Source organism: Apium graveolens, chromosome 4 (genome assembly GCF_009905375.1).
Source record: "Apium graveolens cultivar Ventura chromosome 4, ASM990537v1, whole genome shotgun sequence".
Taxonomy (NCBI): domain Eukaryota; kingdom Viridiplantae; phylum Streptophyta; class Magnoliopsida; order Apiales; family Apiaceae; genus Apium; species Apium graveolens.
In genome coordinates, this window is record NC_133650.1 from 163,189,523 (window position 1) to 163,212,059 (window position 22,537).

Consider the following 22,537-nt stretch of genomic DNA (forward strand, 5'->3'; position numbering starts at 1 on the left):
AAATACAGATTTTACAAGTAAATATAATCAGAAAATCACACAGGGTTAAATAATTAATGAAATATTGATTTCTAAATTTTATAAAATCCCAAAAATAACTATCGTAATTATAGAACCATAAAAATAATTTTAAAGATATTCCAAATATTTATGCAATTAAATTTGTAGTAAATCCACTTTTGAAATTGAAAATAATTCAGTACGACTCCATAATTAATCACGCGGGCAACCCGATACACCAAAAATCACACATTAATTAAACAACACATAGCGGTCAAAATCAATACACATATTTTATTCATTTAATAATTTCCATAATCACATATTTAAATTATTCAAAAATACACGAGTCGTTATATCCTTCCCCCCTTATAAAGATTTTGTCCTCAGAATCTGGTCTAACTAAACAAGTGAGGATATTTGTCAAGCATATCTGACTCTAGTTCCCAAGTAGACTCTTCTACTCGAGGGTTTCAGACGTACTTACTATGGATATACTCTCATTTCCAAGAACTCGTCTTTAACGATCAAGAATTTGGATTGATCACTATATGTAAAACAAACTTGGACAAGAGCCCCATTGGCTCCTGATCAATCACTTAATTCAAATCAAATACTTATCGCTTTAACTTTAACAGGCCAAACATATTATATATACATATTGTTGTGACGGTAATATCAACTCATGAACAATTTTACCTATATTTATCAATACCCCGAATGGTTTTCTAATCTTAGGACTTAACCTGTCCTTTCTACTCAGACTTATTCAGTTTCTTACAAGATGAAACTTGTACTAACACTACTGGTCCTCTTTCTATACTCTTACCCTCTCTCGATACAAATCCACCTTCTTTCTTTTTCTACTCCGAGCTGCTTCAATCAATATCATTATGCCCTTGATGTGCTGAATTAACGTAGGATTTGACAACTTTCTTTCTCCCACTTTATCTCAATAAAAATGGGGACCTGCACTTGTGTTCACATGAATCTTGATAAAGTGGCATTTTAAAGCTGACATCGATGATAACTGATCATTCCAGTGTTTCCTTAAAACTCAACCTCTCAACATATCTTACATTTCCTGAATCACTTCCATACTTTGACTCTCCGTTTAAGGATGATAGGCGGTGCTTGTTTTCAACTTGGTTTCTAAATATTTAAACATCTCTTACTCTTTTTCATCAGTTAAGGCTGAAAAGTAATCTCATATATTCACGTATTATCACCTTTAAGTATTTGAATTTCAGATTCCACTCTTTCCAATTCATTTATTAACTCCTCGGTGGTCTTAATTACATCTAATCCTTTCTGTCGGCCTAAGGCATCTGTTACCATAGCGCTTTGCTCAGGTAGTTGTTAACGGATTAATTCAAAATCTTTTGTTAACCTTAGTCAAAATTTCATTCTTGAAGACTCAACGTATAGTTCCCTGAATAGTTGAAGATGTTATCAATAAATACAATTCACTTATCTGAGTACTCCTTATACAACATGTTCCTTAATTTCTTATAGACAACTGATACACTTGTTATTTCACATGATATCACTTGAGCTTGCAATGCTCATAACTCACTTTAATCGTAATCTCTAATATGTTCTCAGGTAGGATCTTAAGTTACTTCTCGAAACATAATATACTTCTTGAATTAGGTCTCGTAAGTAATTAATTCTTTATAGGGGTCACTTATTCTTATTTGTTGTCTTGTCCAACTCCCGATAATCAATACATAATCTCATAATTTCATTCCTTTTCTCCATCAACATTACTGGTACACTTTACCATTCACTTCTTGTAAAACCACTCTTTGGTCTGCCTTGTCCACTAGGCCTCTGATACTTTGCCTTAATTATTTGACATATCCAACACTTCCTAATCCATTTTGAAATTTCTTTCTTGTACCTGGTTATCACTATTTTTCTTTAAATTCTCGTATATCTTGGCATTTCTTCAGCAAATCAAATACTTTATATTGTGCATTCCCTGTAGGATCTCATTTCTTAATTCTTTTACTTGTAGCATCCAAGTGCTGAAAGAAAACCTGGGGATATCGTGATCGTTAAAATTTCCTATTACTAACTGCTAACATCGTGATTCATTATCTTCTCTTGACATCTCCTTACCTTTCCTTTAATAACTTCGACTGAAAAGTCATATTATCCATCCTTGCTCCTTTTGGATTTTGAATTCTGACTTCCAATTCCAATTTCTAAAATTCCATAGATAATTCTTCTGGTACAGTTTCTATTTTCGTTCTCTCCTTTTTGTTTATCACTTGCTAATACATTTGCTTTTCCTCGTGAATATATACTTCAAACTCTTATGGTCCATATAGATCTTACACCTTTCTCCATATACATCATGTTTCCCAATCTTTCAAAGCGACTATTATTACTGCTAGTCCCAAATTATGATTAGGATACTCCTGCACATAAGGTTTCGGTTGTCCGGATGCATATACAATAACTTTATTGTACTGCATCAACACACCTCCTATTTCCTTATGAGAAGTATCACTATAACTACCAAATTTCCTTGATACTTTCAAAGTGATAGGTGTTGTAACCATTCTTTACTTTAGCTCCGTAAAACTTCCTTCACCCTTCTCCATTTTATATAACTTCTTGCTTTTCCTAGTTAGCTTCGTCAAAGGTATTGCGACTTTCCAGAAATCTTGCACAAATTTTCAATAACAATCGGTCCAGGGTGAAACTTCTTACCTTCGTTGATGCTTTTGGTCTTTCTTTATTCATAGTAACTTTAATTTCTACCGGATTTCCTTTGGTCTTCTCCTCACTGACTATTTATGTTTTCTACCATCAAAACTTTCACCTTGTAAATTTTTCATACAACTTCTTTCTTTTTCGACTTCCCAGCTATCATTAAATACTTGCATGGTCCTTTTTTGACTTTAAGTAACGTAAATACAACCTATTCGGATCTTCCTTCAAGATTCTGTTTATCAAGTTTAAATATTACTAGTATATCGGTTAATCCAAAGGGCAATACTAGAATTTTATAGCAGCAATACTTAGTTTTGAAAATTATCCTTGATATGTCCATAGATTCAATTTCCAATTGAAAACATCCAAATCTTAGAAAATACTCTGCTTCTTTCATCCGATCATATAAATCATTAATTCGAGGTAACGAATACTTACTCTTGATAGTAAACTTGTTGAGTTTTCTCTAGTCGATGCATAATTTCATACTTCTATTTTCTTATTAACAATTAGTACCGTTGCACCTCATGGATACACTGGGTCTAATCGCCTCTTCTTCTAGCATCTCTTGCATCTGCTTTGCTAACTTCCTCATTTTATCTGGTGCCATTTTGTGTAAGGCCTTGGTCATTGGCTTCGTCTCAGGTGCTACGTTAATCGCGAGCTTCATTTCTCTATCGGGAGGAAATATTGATAACTCATCTGGAAACATATCTTGAAACTCCTTAATTGCTAGAAATCTCAATTTCATCATTGGTATTCACTTATGTAACAATTACACGTTCTTGACTTGCTAGTCCTTTAATCATAATCTTATCAATTCAACAGAGTAATTCATCTCATCAACAAAACCTTGAGAGATAAACAATTAAGTTTCTCTCACATCTTTTAATACTTTAACGCATAAGGTATTCACCATAATCATCCATGTTATCACGTCCGTATTATGAACAACATATTTCACAGGAAAATCGCATATTCTCGTTCTTGAAGACGTATTCCTTATTGGAGTAGATTCCCTTGATCCTTAGTGCATCCCTGACTGGGTTAGTGATTTGCAATTCTCGCCATATGCCCTCGTTTTCTTTCCATGCGTGAGAGTTAGATGGAACTTTGCCCGCTTGGTCCATAATACGTTGATTTCTGTTTGAAAAACTCTTGCAAAGAATGACAGTATAACGAAACAACTAGAAGGATTCACAATTCAACAAAAATTAGAGTTGAAAAGAAAGAAGAAATAAGGATTTGAATATGAATGAGACAACCACATTGGTACTTAAGATGGCCAGTCTTTCGTACCATATGGCATACAGCACATGACTAGGTGGCGTCCCACCCGACTCTTCGTCATTCCGACAAAGCGTCTCACCATAACACTATTTGTCCCAATCAGAAAGCAAAACTTGAGGGAAACAATTAAATTTGAAAGAATGCAATATCCTCCTTTTTGATATCATCATAAAGAATTTATTAAAAAAAGAAGTTCATACATTTTTAGGAATTAAAAAGGAATATACGCTGTAAGATTGAAGACAAGAACGATACTGTTAGTCATCATCCACATTTCACTTGTATTCATCTTTCGAGCTTATTCGATCATATCCCAATTGTGTCATATAATAACTTTAGAAAGTACACTGGAATGCCTTCGCAAATTAAGCATTATAGTGGATTCTTACTTGTTAAGTCTTGCATCTTTAACATTGCACCTGCACGTATAATACTTTAACAATTCGATCATAATGACGTTCTTACCAGATAACCTCGAGTTTCCTCCTCTTTAATTTGGAATAACCATGAATTATTCAACATAGCGATCCTTTTGTTAATAATCTTCTTCTTTTGGAAAGGTCTGGAAATCTTCCCAATCTCCTTCGATCACGCCCAGGCTCTTTTTTTTTTAAATCAATGAATTCTTTAAACTCTAATGGTCTCTGCAACTGGATAAATAATTACTCCGTACGCGGATTCTGTTATTAACCTTGTCAAATAACATTTACACCTTACCGTTAGGAATAATCAACTTCTTCATAATCGCGGATCACTTTATTCTCTGAATTAACAATACTGGGTCTAAAATAAGTATCCTTCCAGGTAATCCGGGTCTTTTAACGAATAAGAAACTCAAGTGGTAACTTGACAACCAATGTTTAAAACTTATTTTATTCAAAAAGGCTTTTAGAAATTTTGTAAGGGAAAATCTTTTTCGAAAACTTATTGAAAAATTTTGAAAATCACAAATCTGGTTGTCCTTACTATATGAGTTGGTTGTTGTCTTTCTTACCTATAACAAGGTACCATATTAAAGAAACAATCACATAAAAGTCCGTTCACTCCAATCTACCTTTTCTCCTTTATCGTGTCCATTTGCCTTCCTTAATTGACGAAAACTTCAATTGTCATTGCATATTATCTTATTCGTAGCTTCACATCAAAGTTTTCATACTGGTAATACTTCCGACATTATCGTTGCAGTAGTTAAGTAGAACAGGCTATCCAATAGTCAACAAGTCTATTTCAAAGAACAAAGTTTGCCCGTATCACATCACATCACTACTTTACATATCGCATTTATCATAGCACCATCATTTAATTCCATAAAAATTCCAGATTTATACCTTTCTCTCTAACTCTTTCAAAATTCATCTAATTCATCCCACAACTAATCACGGGTGGCTTAGTCACTAATGGATTCTTTTAACCTGGTAACAGCTATCCTCTGAAACACTTAAATCTTCTCTCTAAACTTCTTCTCACCTTTATTTATATCTCAGGTACTCACCATTTACTGTAGCTCTCGAATCCATCCTCGTAGGTACTGTTGCTTCATGGGACGAGTTTTAAACTGGGGGTATAGAACAGGGTGTAAAGTAAACTGGAAAGATACACTCCCAGCTGAATATCCAGTAAAACAAGAATAAACAGAGGGAGGTTCTTACATTGGTAGTTTCATATCAAGAGGTGATAAAATAGTGTAGAATAGGTTGAAAGGGTGCAGCTGTTATAACAGAAGGTAATACCATTAATACTGATGGAAGAACAAGGTGCAAATCAAATCTGGAAGAAGATGACGATCCTCGAACGGAAAGCTCCAAACGATCAGATGATACAGGGAAATCAGGATCTGCCATTGCCGTTGTCTAGAAAACATGTCGCAAGCTAAGAATCCCAAATTGTAACACGAACCGTGCTGGAGACCTACTATATAGTCTCACTCATCCTCACGACGTCTTATCTTTCTATTTCCTATTCCTAATCCTAACTCTCTACCCAATCCCGACAATCTAGGCTTATTTCAGTGACTTATAACTTGTAGCTCTGATACCAACCTGTGGCGCCCTCCAAACCCGGGTCAGAAGTTTGGGGTCCACAACTCATACACATTATATAAACCTGTATAGGAAATATTATTTGCAATGATCCTGCTTTACAAAACCACGGATCGCAGCAGGTTAAAGTATGAAAACAAGCCACAACCTTAACTTTTATTACAACGTACCAAATCCCAACTAATTCAACTTACAACTAATAATAGAATTATTCTTATAATCTTATTATCTCTCTACCGTATGAAGCTCCTGCTAGCTCGATCCAACTCAAACTGGATCCTTAGCCCGTACTTTGGACTGAGGAACTTCACTATCATCCATATCCTTTTTAACTGTAAAATATAAAAAAAGAATCGCAAGGGTGAGTTAACTAGCTCAGCAAGTCATAACAGTGAGAACTGAGGTTAAGCAATGTTCAAATGGAATGATTCAGAAGAATCAAGTTTATTGTTAAACAATTATTAGAATTGGATATTCATTTTAAATTTTCTTAAAACCAAGGTTAGGCTGTTGATCAGTCACGCACTAACCCCGAGCAAAGCACACAGCACTGCTCTAATTACTGGATTCAAGGCACACATTGGCCTATAATTGACCACGAATCTGGTCCACATTTAGAAAACTATCCAATCCTAAAACAATTCAGTGTAATAAACAATGTAATTCAATAAGCAAGATCGTAATCAACATTGATAAAGCACTTGTACAAAAGCGTAATGTGGTTCACGAGTATCACAAGGGTATATCAAGGTATGTATAAGAAACAGTTTTCAGTTTGTAAAAAGGATCAGGTATTAGACCAGTAATAATTTTTTTTTCAAGGTATAGTTCTTTGATGTTATAAAGAATGGTTGGGGTATAAAATTTTCTGTGTTTTCAAACAATTTTCTTCCAGTGTTTGGTGTTTGGTAGTTATACAATTGGGGAGTAGTATCATATTTGGGGGGGTTTGGTATCTGAAAATCAACAAATGATGGTTTACAAAGAATAAGGCTTATGGCTCAAGCTCAAGAAAAATCAGGGTTCAAGGTTAAGTAGTTTAAAGCACTTGCAATATTAAAACAGGAGTTATTTTGAATAGTAGCGACATGTTATGAAACAGTTCGAAAATATTTGCAATATATCTTGAAGAAAACTTTAGAAGTACTTGCCTTACAGGGCTTTACAACTATTATTGATCGACTCTGACCCGACTCTATCGCTCAGGATTTATTGTCTATCCACTAGATCACTCTGGATTCGACCTCAACACTTAAGTCTTTTGATTGGAACCTTACTGAGCTTTTCGATTGACCACCAACTATCTTTCGTCCAATGCCATTTCTCGGGTATTCCGACTAGAACCTACAAGGTCGAAACATCCTAACTTAGACATTCGATTATACTTGACATATCCTCGCTAACAATCTACCCGAACGTTAACAAAACCCGACTCGTAACACATACATTATTGCAATACAGGCATCAGTTAGGGTTCATGTCCTCAAAAATCAATTTCGTGTTCATTCTTAGAAAATACGTATACTCGTCATTGTATAAAATTACGGTTATTGGTTTTGGCAAAACGTTTCACTACAGCATACAATCGGGTTTTGTATAAAACATACGTATATGTATTTACTTATACTCGCTCGACGTCCCGATAATCCTCGGATATGCTCCCATATTTCCGTAGTTCAATTCCCCGGAAATCGGACAGCGTCCCCTTTGTTTTTCGGACTACCTGTCGAAACATCATCGACGTCAATAACACAAATCACAATCCAATTTTCACAATTCCACAATCATTCCCATACGAAATTAATTACACGACTCATTTTATTTATTTTATTAAAATTAGGACTCAGAATAAATTCATCACAGTCCACCATTCGCTCGTCGAACTTCATCGCGGACGGCGGTAAACAGTTGTCGGTACCCGATTAATTTCGGGTTTCCATACAAATTTTCACCGATTAATTTATAATTCATTTTCGCACGATAAATTTTATTTCACGAAATCTCAATTCATTTTATTCACTGCAGCAATCAAAATGAAAGTTATATCAGTAAATTAAAATAAGCATTCGAAGGAATACTACACAGAACACGCGCCTCACGCGCCCACAAGCACAGACAAGCGCACGACCGGAAAAATAACCGGCGGCACAGATAGCTACTCAGGCAACACAACAATAATCATATGCACACACCATCACTGTAACACACACATAAACCCACACACACGGATGTACGCACACCGTGTATATATATACACAAACAAAGACACAACAGGAAGCCAGGCCGGGAGTAGTAACCGGAAATGAACCGGGAATCACAGAACCCAGGCAGCAACCAACCACTGACAGACGGCCGGAATACAAGGCCGACGAAATCGCCGAAAATACAGAGCATAGGCGGCGCCAGAAGTAAGAAAGAGGGAGAGATTGATAATAATAAAAATTGTAAATAGATAAGTAAATACTATAAAACATGGATTGCACCTTACAAACAAACACGTGTCCAGTAAAAAGACACGTGTCCATGTATATTTTTTTTTCTCTGAAAGCTCCCAATTCCGACTGTAAATTCTAATTTTAATGACACATTTTGCATGTGGCAATATATCGGAACAAATTCAAAATAATCTTAAACTTTTCTGAAAACCCCGAAACTAATAAAATAAAGTTTTCATAATTTTTAAAGCATTTTTGAAACGTTACTCGTACCCACATTTAACAATTAACGATTCGAGCTGCACTTACAAGAAATTCAGAAAATTATAAAAATAGTCTTAAAATATTACAAATATCCTGAAGTTTACAAAAACATAAATTTCATAATTTTAAAATAATTCTGAAATGCAGTTTATACCCGCTTTTAGCAATTAAACGAATCGACACGATGGTGAAATTAATCCCGAAAAATTTCAAAATAATTTTAAATTCTCGAAATATTTCAAACTTAAATAAATATGAGTTTCATAATTTTTGAAGAATTCTGGAATTAAATACAGATTTTACAAGTAAATATAATCAGAAAATCACACAGGGTTAAATAATTAATGAAATATTGATTTCTAAATTTTATAAAATCTTAAAAATAACTATTGTAATTATAGAACTGTAAAAATATTTTTATAGACATTCCAAATATTTATGCAATTAAATTTGCACTAAATCCACTTTTGAAATTGAAAATAATTCAGTACGACTCCATAATTAATCACGCGGGCAACCCGGTACACCAAAAATCACACATTAATTAAACAACACATAGCGGTCAAAATCAATACACATATTTTATTCATTTAATAATTTCCATAATCACATATTTAAATAATTCAAAAATACACGAGTCGTTATATCGGGGGGTAGTAGAAGGGTTTCCCCTTGGCCTTCCTTATGATGTTTGCTCAGGGTCTGTTGATGGGAGTGCATTCAAGCTCCGGCTTGGGCTCTTTCTTGGGCCTTGGTTTTCTTTCATTTCTCCGGGGTCTGGAGTAGTTGTCGCGGGGTGGGGTTCCCTAGGACTGCTGGATGTAGTTGGACTGTATGTCTGTCTTGATCCTCTTATCTTTTCTGTTCGAAGAACGTCGCTCTGGGGACTCCTCATCGTCACGGATTCTTCTGTTCAATTTCATAGATGTGAGGAAATCGTTTTCCTTAATGAATTTTGAGGATAACGCATAAGCCGAGGCAAGTATTTGGGGATCTCTGTTAATTAGGTCCTTGACATAGCTCTCGTAAGAAACCGGGTGGAGGTTTCTTCGGAAGATGTTAACAGCTTCTTTTTCTTCGAGGTTGGAAAGTTGGTTGACCACCTCTTGAAATCTCTCGATAAACTAGGGGAGCGTCTCTCTACTCCTTTGCTGAATGGTTTCCAAGTGGCACATCTGTAGCTCATTCATGCAGTTGGCCCGGAATCTTTTCAGAAACATCTCTCGGAAATCTTTCCACGAATCGATACTACGGGAGGGGATTCTGCTAAACCATTTTTGAGCCCCTCCCTTTAGTGTAGATGCAAAGAATCGGCATCTTGTGAGGTCATTGTAATCATAGATATTAGAGATATGCTCAAAGTAGTTCAGGTGTTCTTCGGGATCCGCGAGCCTATCGAACGAGTCAAAGTTGAAGTGTTTAAGGCCACATTCCCTGGGAGTGGACTCCAGTCTTCTGGTGAAAGGGGTGGCTGCTGCTCCAACTTTCATGTCTCCCTCGACCTTTCTCTTGAGGTCCCGGAGAGCCCGGGCCATCTGCCCCTGTTTAGATTCTTCTTCTGGCTCGGAGTCTGAGGAGATATGAACCTTGCGTGTCCTTCTTTTCAGCTTTGCCTCCTCTTCTTGCATTCTCTTTTCAATATTAGCTTTCGCCTTGGTCTCTTCTTCCTTTCGAATACGGTCCCGGAGCGAGGCCATTTTGAGTTCATCCCGGGTATCCGTTGGTGGCCTTTTCAGGTTCTTGGTGATTCGGTCTAGGACCGATCTTCGAGATTTCCTAGAATGCTCTTCCTGATCCCCTGGGCGGGTTTCGGGCTCCCGGTGGTTCCTTTCTTTCTATAGCTCACAACTGTCTGAATCTGTTCCGGGGTCATGCTTACCCAAGGGTTTGCAGAAGTCTCAGCATATTTATGGGCTGTTTTCTCGATTATTATCCTCTGATCTCCTAGCTGGAGTTGAAACGTAGTGCGAGTTATGGGGGGCTCCTATTATATCTCTTCCATCTCGCCATCCCTGGGCGGGACGACGGTGGGTTGTACCGTTCCCGAGATTATTGTCTTACTCTTCCTCGTGGCCATTTTCCATAATAAAATAGGCGAAAATACCACAAATATAACGATGTGTACATTCTTAAGGTATGAACGGTACGAGAAGCAAGTTTAAATGAAAGTGTGGGTGCTAACCTTACTGGGGTGTAAATCCTTCCGATTCCTGGGGTAGAATAGCACGACTGGAAATGAACACCACTAGACCGGAGGTTCGTCACCTCCTTGTAGAGCCAATGATAACTCTGTTTTTTCCCCGATTTTAGAGGTTTGTAACTCTTCATCCTAACCCTTGATGATTCTTGGTTGGCGAATAATCGGATGGTTTAGATTGCTAGTGGGGCTCGGCTGTACGTTTGCAGCTGGGTGCTTTGAGATTTATACACATGGACGGTTCAATTGTTGTTTCAATTCTGATAACACGAGACAGTTAAAATTTTGATTACCTGATATGTGTCTCGGGGAATACTCTAGTTTGGACATGGGGTGTCCTTTTCTTGAGTTTTTGTAATGCTCTTTTGGGACTGATTATTTATGACATGTCATAGTGAATCATGTATAATTTGTCGTCCATACTTTTTATGTCTGTTGCAGGAAATGCCAAACACGATTCTTTAGAAACATACCAGAATATACCTTCAGACAGAGCACATAAAAAAAATGACGAATATAGCCTGTAAAATTCAAGTGAAATGGGGATGCTACAATTACTTTGAAAGTACACTACGGTACATTTCTTTTTACAGTTTCACTATGTTAAGAATTCGGTTTTCTAAAATCTCAAGATGTCATAGAAAAGTACTTTCCAAGAATCTTATATTAGTATTTTAACACACTGCATTAATCTCTACAAATTTGGTTAAACAAAAGTGCAAATGTGATTAAATGTTCTTTAAAGGATTAGGTTTGTCAGAAGTGCTCATCACTACATTGATCTGCTTGTACTTCGCAAGAGTAAACTTTGGCATGTTTCACAGAGTGCGTACCAAGTCTAAACTTCCGACTCTTATGAGAGAAACTTCAAGTCTATGAATCCAATATATGTATATAAAAAAGAAGGAACAAAAGAGTCCACTATTCTGAGTGGCAACAATAATATAAATAAAGAGGAATTTACAAAAAAAAACACTAGAAAAAAAGAAAAATTATTCTGCCATTCTAAGAGATTGACACTACTCAATTATTATGTAATCATAGGTAGAATAATACACTTTAATTTACAGGTAAAGAAACACTCATCTGTTACAGTTACAGTAGAAATACAGAAGACTAATACAGATTCTTGGCATCTCAGCTCATCGATATGCATCATCAATATGACTGATATAGATCCAAGTCCGTCGACTAATTGAACTCATCTAAGAATATCAAATTTACACCAAAGTGGCGAAGTCTCATCTTTTCTCACCACATAAGCTTCTGGCAGCTTGTAAAGCAAAATATGTAAGGATGATGTCAGCACCTGCCCGGTGGAGACACATCAGTGACTCTAACATAACCTTTTCTTCATCAATCATTTTGAGGACACCTCCAGCCTTGATCATAGAGTATTCCCCTGAGACCTAAAGCCAAGAATGTGACGGAATAAATAAAAATACAACACTCATAAAACCTGGATGAAATACAGGATTGAAAAATCTACTTTGTTAAGACATGCAAAGGTAAGGGTTGGTTAAGCCACAAATAATTGTGTTAGCTTATGCTTGCTGACTACCACAATAAAAACTAGGAAATTCATGTTTAACCAGAAAAAAGAAAAGAAAAAGGACTCAAATACAGTTTATATTACTTGGTACGCTGCAATGGGTAATGACGAGTTATCCCGTAGAAGTCTTATGATATCCAAATAGGGTAGACCCGGTTTCACCTGTAATTCAGTTTAATAACTTAGCATGACTACAGGATTGGCCATTATACGATCAAACAACTTAAACAGAATACTAACTAGTAGAATATCGGCTCCTTCAGATTCATCTTCACGGGTCTCAATGAGTGCCTCTCTGTAGTTTCCTGGGTTCATCTGATAACTTTTTTTTTGCAACAATTGGAATATCAAACTATTGGTCAGTCATGTACTCTGTTGAACTGTAACTAACAAGAACTCATAAAATAAAAAAGTTCGATCTTGTATATACATACGTCTTTTTGTCTCCAAAACGAGGATTTGAATCTAGTGCTTCTCGGAATGGACCATAAAATGAGCTTGCATACCTATACCACGATGATTAAATAAATGTCAAGTCTGGTAGCAAGTATAACAGAAAATACAATCACATCACAAAATTTTAGTCTATCATGGAAATGTATATAAACAAATAAATGAATCGCATAGTACTATAAAGTGTGCCAATGACAGTCCCATCCAATCACTACGCACCTACATACTCCGATGTAATCTATGCTTCATTAGTTTTACTTTCAAATTGACCACGCAGAAGATACATCAACTTAGCCTCATTTTACTACGAGTGTGAATATATACACTTAAATAATAATTCCCAGTATGAGTCGTCGGTAATTACATATGAGAAATATGAAGCATAAGTAAAACAAGCTTGGCAACATGTGAGATGTGCATATTTAGAAAAATCCCATCTTTTGTTTGGACAAAGGAACAGAGAAGAAAGTTACTTTGCAGTATAGGACATGATAGACACGTGCGAAAAGCCTTCTGCATCAAGTGCAGATCTAATGGCACCAATACGACCATCCATCATGTCACTGGGACTGACAACATCTGCTCCTGCTCGAGCCTGTACAGAAGAGTAAAGGTCAGTTGATCACAAACTTGTAATTTGGCTGGAACTGTATATTACTGACTGTGAGAACTTGACGCTGTGATATGCAAGTTTATTTATAATTGACTGCATTTGGTATTTACATATTGACTTGCTATCCATATCTCCCTTAGTTTTGGTGTTGCACTTGGACTGACATTTAAATGTTTCATTAGCAATTCCTTACTCAATTATAATTAATGTGGGAAAAAGAAAAAGTATTGCTCAACACTTATTGGCAAAATCACTTTAAGGTAGGAATTATTTAAAATGAAAATTTTATATTCTTTGTGAGAGGTGAAAGAGAAAAAAGAAAAAGAAAAATATTATAGATTGGGACTTGGAATCTACATGTCATATCATGCTCTTACCCGCTCAGGAAATATATTTATCCAGATGTCTAGAGATGAAGTGATGCCATACAAGAAATAGTCAAATGTACTTGAATATAGTTTACATTATTATTTAGATTTAAAAATAATTGAAACTGATTAGGTAGTTAATTTATACTAGCCTATAACCCTTGCGATGCACGGACTGATTATAACATTTATAAATTTATCATTTTATAAAAATAAATTATAAAAAAATAATAATTAATATTATTGAGATTAATGAAGTTAAAATATTTACGTATTATCTTATATGTATTATATTAGTGAAGGATTTAAAATTTAGATAATTAAAATCTTAAAAAGTCCTCTTGAATAATAGCAAAGAGAAAGTGGGAGTCTTGAATAGCAGTGGACCAGTCGTGTATGTGGATGATTTGGTATTTTTTTTAATATTATTTTTTTTGGGGTTTTCTCATAAATACTTAAGTTTTACAAATTTTTTGCAAAAATATTATCACTTTTTAAATTTTTTTGCAAAATTACGTTATGCAAAAATATTATAATGTTTTGCAAATCTTTTCAAAAGTTGGAAAAATAACAAATAATTTTACAAAAAGTTGTATTTTCGGTAAATTCCCTTGTTTTTTTTTTAATTTTTTCTTGAATTATTAATTATTTTGTTATATTATAATTTGAATTACTAAAATTAATTTTAGAAGTGTTTGGTTTCCTAAAAAGAAGTAAGAAAGAAGTTCAGTGCGATTAGAAATTAAGTTTGATAATAATTAATAGAGTTTGTAGTTATATTGGATACATGATTTAATTGTTTCAATTAAATTAATTTGTTTAAACTTTGTTTTGGAAGGTGTAAATATACTTTTTAGGAAAGCATTCACCAACCGACCAAACGAAACCATGTTTCGCTTATAATAGTATAGATCATGTACATATAGTAGGAAGATTTTAACCGGCAAACCTTGTGCTTTTATTGGGTCTTCTTTGTATGACAATTTAACCAACTTTCTCTTCTCATGGACTTAAGTTAAGTATGAATATATTTGGGAAATCAAAATAGTAAATCGCATCTTAAACATCATTCTTCCAAACTTTTTTTTGGGGGGGGGGTGTCTTGTCGTATGTTTGAAATTTAAAAATCAATTTTGTACGCATTATCTAAGTTTTTAACTAGTTCTTGATAACAACATATGACCTTTTGTCATGCGATGGAGAGAAATAACTTATAATCTAAATTTACGAAGTAACAGAATATACATGCTAAAGAAAATAATTAAAAAAAATTGAAACCTACAAAGTGTTTCATGGGTAATTATTAAAGTTGACCACATCTTGCAAAAGGGTAACAAAAGTTTCAAACACCATGTAAAATAAGGACATTTATTTGACAAAGGAGGGACCATTAATAATATTTGAAATGGTGTCACTAGATTATCATATTAACAGGTTGGCAAAGATTGTGATAGAAATGAAAATCATAAACACAAACCCAATAAAAATACTGATAAAGATTGTACCTGAGAAACAGCCTGTTTACACAATTGATGTACAGTTTCATCATTCATGATAACTCCTGCATGATAGAGATAATGGTAAAGTGACTATTTAATGCACTTTTTAGAAACCTTTTAAATCAGGCAAAATAATTAGAAGGCATTATATTATCTCTCTTCATAAGATAATTCAAATAACTAAACATCCTCGATCTGACTACTCATTGCATGCTAGAACCAGAACCTTGATGCACTTTCACTGTCAAATGGTTTTAAAAAATCACCTCTTGGCCAATCGTTCTAGGCATGCCGTCAACCTTAAATGATAGCAAATTCAAACAAAAGTCTCATGGGACTCAACAGACAACCAACTAACGAAGCCCCTTCACTTCAAGACCATACTAATATTTGACCAAAGTCAAACATTTTTACCAAAGCAGGTCTTCTTGGATATTTCTTTTTAACCCGAAGTTTACTAATGCAACACAGTGTGTTACGTTCGAGATTTAATTCTACCAATACAGAGTACACACACAAACACACAACAATATATTTGACGCGAAAAAACCCACGTCCCAACTTGTATTATTAATCAAAACAATTATCAATAATACAATCAATCTCACCAAACGGTATTCACTCAAGCGATACTTAAGTCAAACAATACTCAAGCATACATCAAAACAATAACATGACTATGTATATATAGCCATCACAAACTTAGGCAACAAGACATACATAATCTGATTACAATAATAATTGTCTACCCATACAATTATTACTCATTCCCATTATAATAATAATTGTCAACACATACAATTATTACCAAACTCAATAATGATAATAATTGTCTACCCATACAATTATTTACCCAATCCAATTATGTTTTCTATCACCAAGCCCATACTACCTATTGGGTTTAACCCCAACAATCCTCCCCTTCAACCCAATATGATTTCATGCACAACCGAATTAACGGTCACCATCAAGCCATCGACGTCGATCGCCCAATACCTCCCCTCGAACAATAACCCCTCCTTCTAGTACAAAAAGATTTCTCTTATCTTTTCGACTTTTGAGCATCTCTAAATCTCCTTTAGTGACTTTCAACATATTGTTCTTCATCATAACAGTATATCCCAAATCAACTAATTTACCCAACGAAATTAGATTTCGATTTAACTCCGGTATGTATCTTACTTGAGTTAACTTCTGAACACGGCCGTTGTGACGTTTCATAGTAACCTCACCAATGCCAGCAACCTTTACCGTTTTACCGTTCGGTAAAGTTACAATCTTTCCCTCACTTTTTGTAGGACGAGAACCACTCCCTCATACCACATATGTGATGAGAACATCCCGAGTCAAGCACCCATTCTTCTTTTGATCCCTTCTCTTCTTGAACCAAAATAACATCTTCATCAGCTTCACTACCCCTCGATTTTTCTTCAACTCTCTCAAGTCTTCTCTTGCCTTTGGACACATAAATTGTATATGACCAAATTCCTCACAATAAAAACATCTGATATTAGGGTTATGTTTCTTAGCATACTTCTTTTCCGTGTCACGCGCACGTACCACGAATGCACTTCCATCAGATGTGTCACTCGATTCTTGTTTCATCAATCTTTCGGCCTCTAGATGAACAACAATAGTCTCATCCAAATCTAACTTCGTTTTCCCAACCAATAAATAAGTCATCACAGTATTATACTTCTTCGGTAGAGACACTAATAGTAGAACAGCTTTGTCCTCATCCTTTAATTTTTCATCCAAATTATTTAGCTGGTTGATTAAGCCATTAAAACGATTAAGATGATCTCTTAAATCTCCGTCTTCTTCCATCTTGAGCCCGAACAAATCTTTCTTGAGAAACAGCTTGTTGGCCAAAGACTTTGAGTGATAAGTCTTCGTTAACTTCTCCCAAAAATTCTTGGGATTGTTCTCTTCAAGAACATCATACTTGATTTCCGGTGCAAGGGCCAACCGGATCGTTGATGCCGCACGTAACTTCATGTCTCCCCACTTTGTATCATCAACTTCAGTAGGCTTCTTCCCTCCGAGAGTCGCAAATAACCCTCGTTGAATTAACAGATCTTTTACCGTGCTTTGCCACAAGGTAAAATTGTTTCTTGCATTAAACAATTCAATCTCAAATCCCCCGACCTTCTCCATCATGAACCTTGGCTCTGATACCAATTGTTAGGAGGAAACACACACACGTTCGAGATTTAATTCTACCAATATAGAGTAAGCATACAAACACACAACAATATATTTGACGCGAAAAAACCCACGTCCCAACTTGTATTATTAATCAAAACAATTATCAATAATACAATCAATCTCACCAAACGGTATGCACTCAAGCGATACTTAAGTCAAACAATACTCAAACATACATCAAAACAATAACATGCCTATGTACATATAGCCATCACAAACTTAGCCAACAAGACATACCTAATCTGATTACAATAATAATTGTCTACCCATATAATTATTACTCATTCCCATTATAATAATAATTGTCAACACATACAATTATTACCCAACTCAATTATGATAATAATTGTCTACCCATACAATTATTACCCAATCCAATTATGTTTTCTATCACCAAGCCCATATTACCTATTGCGTTTAACCCCAACACCGAGGTGGGAAACAATTCATTGTGTTTAATGCTAATTTTTTTTTTTGTGAAAATCTTTTAATGTGGTTACTACATAACTAAAAAGTGTCTTTCAACAATCCTGTGGCATCCAGATATAAATAGTGACCCAATGTCATAGTTTTCTTTTGCTTAGCTGAACTCAATAGTAAAGTAACTGGATTCACATTTTTTTCCAAGTCGAGGCAAGCTTAAAAGTAGTTCTGCTTGATATGTAAAGACACAAGAGAACTTGTGTACTTGAGATGTTTTTTTACTTGTCTGTAATAAAAACATTGTATACAGGAAAGCACATAAATGTAATGAATCACCTATTAAAATCTTAGCCACGATGTTCCACTGGTACCATCAGATATTTGATCACATTAATCTAGGATTTCTGTTCCTTTCTTGCATTTGCTGAATTGATTTTACATATAAAGCCGCACAATAGTTTCCTAGAATCCTTTTTTTGTTGTTTATAATTGAGAAATTTTCTAGAAACTCTATTAACTTCAATAGAGATTACAAAGAATTTTTAGGAACAAGTCTTTCTTACCATCCTCTCTGACAATGCCGTCATGCCCATCAGATGAATATGGATCTAATGCAACATCAGTGTAGATGATCTGTTAGACAGAGGAAATATAATTTTAGAAGAGATTTCACAAGTTACTAAAAAGAATCTATTGATCCTTACGGGCAACAAGTAACTTACAAGATCAGGGTATTTGTCTTTTAACAACCGTATGGTTCTAGGAACCAGTCCATTATCATTGTATGCTTCATCTCCTGTTGGGGACTGTAGAGGCACAAACAATTTCATCATAGATTGAAACATCTAACGGATGTGAAAAGTGCATAAAATTAAGGGTAAATATGAACCTTCAGTGCATCTGGAACTTTTGGGAACAACACAATGCTATTAACACCTACATCCCGAGCTCTTGCCACCTACATCCATATACATATTAATCAATACTAACATTATAAGCTCCAAGAAGATCTTTTTACGGAAAGACATGCACTTGTCCTACTCTAAGAGATTAATATATAGATATATCTATGCAACGTAAAATTTTCAACCAACAGCTTCCTCCTATATTCCGCAATAAATCAGTATATCCGAAATAAAATTACAAAACATGTCGTATTTACATCATATTATAATATTGAAAAATGTGAGTTGTTATACTATAATTGCTTGCATCATAAAATAAGAAGACTGAAATTTCTACATATTCGCTTAAACTTTGATGGATTCTATCGAATAAATAACTCGAACTAAGAAGTAATTAAATAAAAAGGCAGAAATTATAAAGGATATTACAAAACTCATAAATATCAGATAACTAAGCTTAAAAATTTAGGCTGTCGCATTTTATGTTACATTTCGAGAGAGAGGAAATACAAAGAATTAGATACCCAAAGCTGGTACCAGAGATGAAGCACGTAGTAAAGACATGTGATGTGACAAAAAATTCATAAATATAGAAGTATCGGTGAATGTGATCATTTCAAGAATATATAGCACTAACAAAAAAGGTTGCTGGGAAAGACTAGATACGGTTATATTTGGCTTAACCTTTAAAGTATCTTTCTAAATATAATTTAGTAAATAGTCTTACAGCACAAATGAGAAGATGATCAAAACCACTGGTAGTGACATCTTGTGCAGCCGATTTTTATTAACAATACATACTTAAATTACATAATATTCTAGATGAATTCGATAAAGTAAATATATTGATGATATGAACTCCAGCAAGGATCAATGCAATGTTACAAGATTACAAGGCCTAGAGTGCATACGAACCTCTTCCACCAGTCCATGTCGCCACCCTAGCCTATAACATCCCGGCATGGCACCAATTGGTGTATCCTCTTCACCTGTAGATCTTCTAATATGAGAGTACATACCATATCACAGAATGTTGTTGGCTTGTCGCGTATAAACTTAAATAGGTGATTTGATAGGACAGAGAAACTGGATTTGGAGAATTTGACAACCAACCTTCATGAATGAAAAGAGGATACACAAAATTGGCAGGGGTTAAACTCGTCTCCTGGAATGCAGCTCTAAACACAGGAGATCTACGGTTACGACGAGGACGCCTGCTAAGAGGCTTCACAAGGAACCAAAAAAATATTGTCTCTTAGTTAGTGAAAACATGAATTAATGCAATAGTTTCCCACTTTTAATTAAAGTCGTAAAATGAAATGATAATACTAAAAATAATAATAATAATAATAATAAGAGCAGTCTATTTTTAAACACAAAAAGTAAAAAAAAAAAGATACCAATCAATCATCAATACCCCTGGATAAGTACTGAAATATCAAAATAGAACTGAAGCCTACTTTGCTAGAGTTAACTAGAGAATTTAACATTGAATTCTAACAGTAACAGGTATTATCATCTCACGTCACACTACTGCTACATCAATCGAAGCTGAAGAATTATTGTGTTGGCACCTAATTTACAAGAACTCAGTTTTTCACTTTAGCAGGGAAAAGTAAAGAGAAGACCGAAATTAGGTAAATTATGAGAGAGAATCCGATCACTTTCTCACTACACCTCCTAATAATGAAAAATCTAATCCACTTAATCATAGCTATAGAGGCTGCTAACTCTTTCATAGTGTCTTAATAGTCAACATACACTGCGCAATGACTAAATGGACAATGTTCAATTACACGCAACACAATTATCAGATACGATTAAACTCAACTTACGAGTGGAGAAACAACAGGAGTCCCGGAAGGGGAAGCGGGAAGAGGAGGAACAGGAGGAGCAAAAGGAGCATTACCAGCAACAACAGCAGCTTCACACTCCGCATCACTCATCTGCGTCTTCTTAATTGGCCATTCATTTTTACTTTCGCTCGCTTTCACAACTAAAACTCGCCTGTTGTGATTAATTAATGATCGAGGATGAACCGATCCGGTTTGTAAATCAGCCAATCGGGGAGAATTGAAGGACTTGATTGCAAACAGATTCACAAAAGTCGCTGCCATAGCCACTAGATTATCAAATATCACAAATAATTATACGAGTACAAAGGGTTACACAAGGGGGCATTTGTGATAATAATATGATATGATGATGATATATGATATATGATATATGATATATGACTTTGAAGATGGATTTGGTACTAAACGTTATCCGCCCGCGCCTAATTGTATTTTGACTGAAATACCCTTTCTTATGTCCTGCAAGCCGTATATTTGATTCTTTTTTATTATCTTAATTATCAAAATTTGAGGTTAAAATAATAGTGGTATTGATGTCTTTTTAATTTGGGATATTTTTACTAATGGATGCAGCTATTCACTATCTATTATCTATCTATTATCTATTACTTTTATATAAAATACGAAACATTCAAAGTTTTGGTACGGTGCCTATTTTTCGGTACACGCTGAATTTACTGAATTACTCTTCTTTTACTTAAAAGTTTTATTAACCTTAGTAATCGAATTATAATATAAAAAGAAATAAAAATCGTTTTCAACTATAACACATCACCTTTTTCATTTCTCTCAATTAAAATAACTTCTCTAAATATCATGGAGAAGCTTATTTAATAAAATAGGATAATAATATTATAACCACTAATAACTAATAAATTACCTTTTTCAGCTACTTAATTGTTTATTTTATTTAATTATTGTTTTATTTAAATTACCTTTTTCAGCTACTTAATTGTTTATTTTATTTAATTATTGTTTTATTTAAAGATTTTGTTAAGTTATCTGAAAGGACAATCTATTAGGGATGGTGTATGCCGTAAATTTAATCTATTATAAAGTGCAATCTATTTATGGTGCATGCCATAAATTACCCATAAATTTATTTTACTTAATTAGTTTTATATAAATTACCCATAAATGTATTTTACTTAATTAGTTTTATTTAACTAATTTTTATTTAGTTATTCGATAAAGAGTTTGAAACCAACCTGTAGAAAGCTAACGAGAGTTATAATGTTGGTACAATAACCGTACGCACCTAAATAATTTAATTTGATAGGTTTATAATTTCAAAGGTTCGAAGTTTATATACTCTCAAGTTCTCTGGAATCATCAAGTCCCTAAAATTAGTTATTTTTTTCAGGTCTATTGCTTTTTTATTTTTCATGAATAATACCTTTTTTGTAATATTTTATTTTATTTTTTAGTCGTTATTTTAAAATTTATTTTCATAGGCATGTCAATTTATACTCCCTATTCAGTATAATAGACAAAATATTTAAAATTTGGCTGATATATTCCTTTGTTACTTTACTTAATTATCTTATCTTATAATTTAATATTTACTTAATTAGTAAATAATTCAATTACCTTTTTAAGTAAAGCACTTTATTTAATTGTTTTTACTTGATTATTTTAATTCTAATTAACATTAAAATCAATTTCTTTTATGATTCCAATCTATCTATGTCGTATTAAAATATACGGGACA

At 34.3% G+C, this 22,537-nt stretch overlaps 1 protein-coding gene across 1 annotated transcript; it reads right to left on the reverse strand.

Annotated features, from left to right (window-relative positions):
- Positions 1–11,925: 11,925 nt before the first annotated feature.
- LOC141720413 (delta-aminolevulinic acid dehydratase, chloroplastic) lies at positions 11,926–21,186 on the reverse strand. Its single transcript, XM_074522813.1, has 12 exons — positions 20,806–21,186; positions 20,084–20,195; positions 19,886–19,959; positions 18,955–19,023; positions 18,788–18,871; positions 18,629–18,698; positions 15,441–15,496; positions 13,428–13,549; positions 12,936–13,007; positions 12,742–12,823; positions 12,586–12,663; positions 11,926–12,358 (listed from the first exon to the last, which is right to left on the reverse strand). The coding sequence occupies exons 1-12, from the start codon at positions 21,085–21,087 to the stop codon at positions 12,191–12,193; spliced, it is 1,269 nt and encodes a 422-aa protein (XP_074378914.1). The 5' UTR covers positions 21,088–21,186; the 3' UTR covers positions 11,926–12,190.
- Between the last annotated feature and the right edge of the window lie 1,351 nt (positions 21,187–22,537).

What these genes read in the sequence shown, in the direction of transcription:
- LOC141720413 (XM_074522813.1), bottom strand. Translation starts at nt 21,087, where the DNA reads ATGGCAGCGACTTTTGTGAATCTGTTTGCAATCAAGTCCTTCAATTCT. An exon ending in CGGCATTGTCAGAGAGGATG is followed by an intron (nt 15,497 to 18,628) that starts GTAAGAAAGACT and finishes TCTATCATGCAG; the next exon opens with GAGTTATCATGAATGATGAA. An exon ending in AAGGAGCCGATATTCTACTA is followed by an intron (nt 12,664 to 12,741) that starts GTTAGTATTCTG and finishes ACTGAATTACAG; the next exon opens with GTGAAACCGGGTCTACCCTA.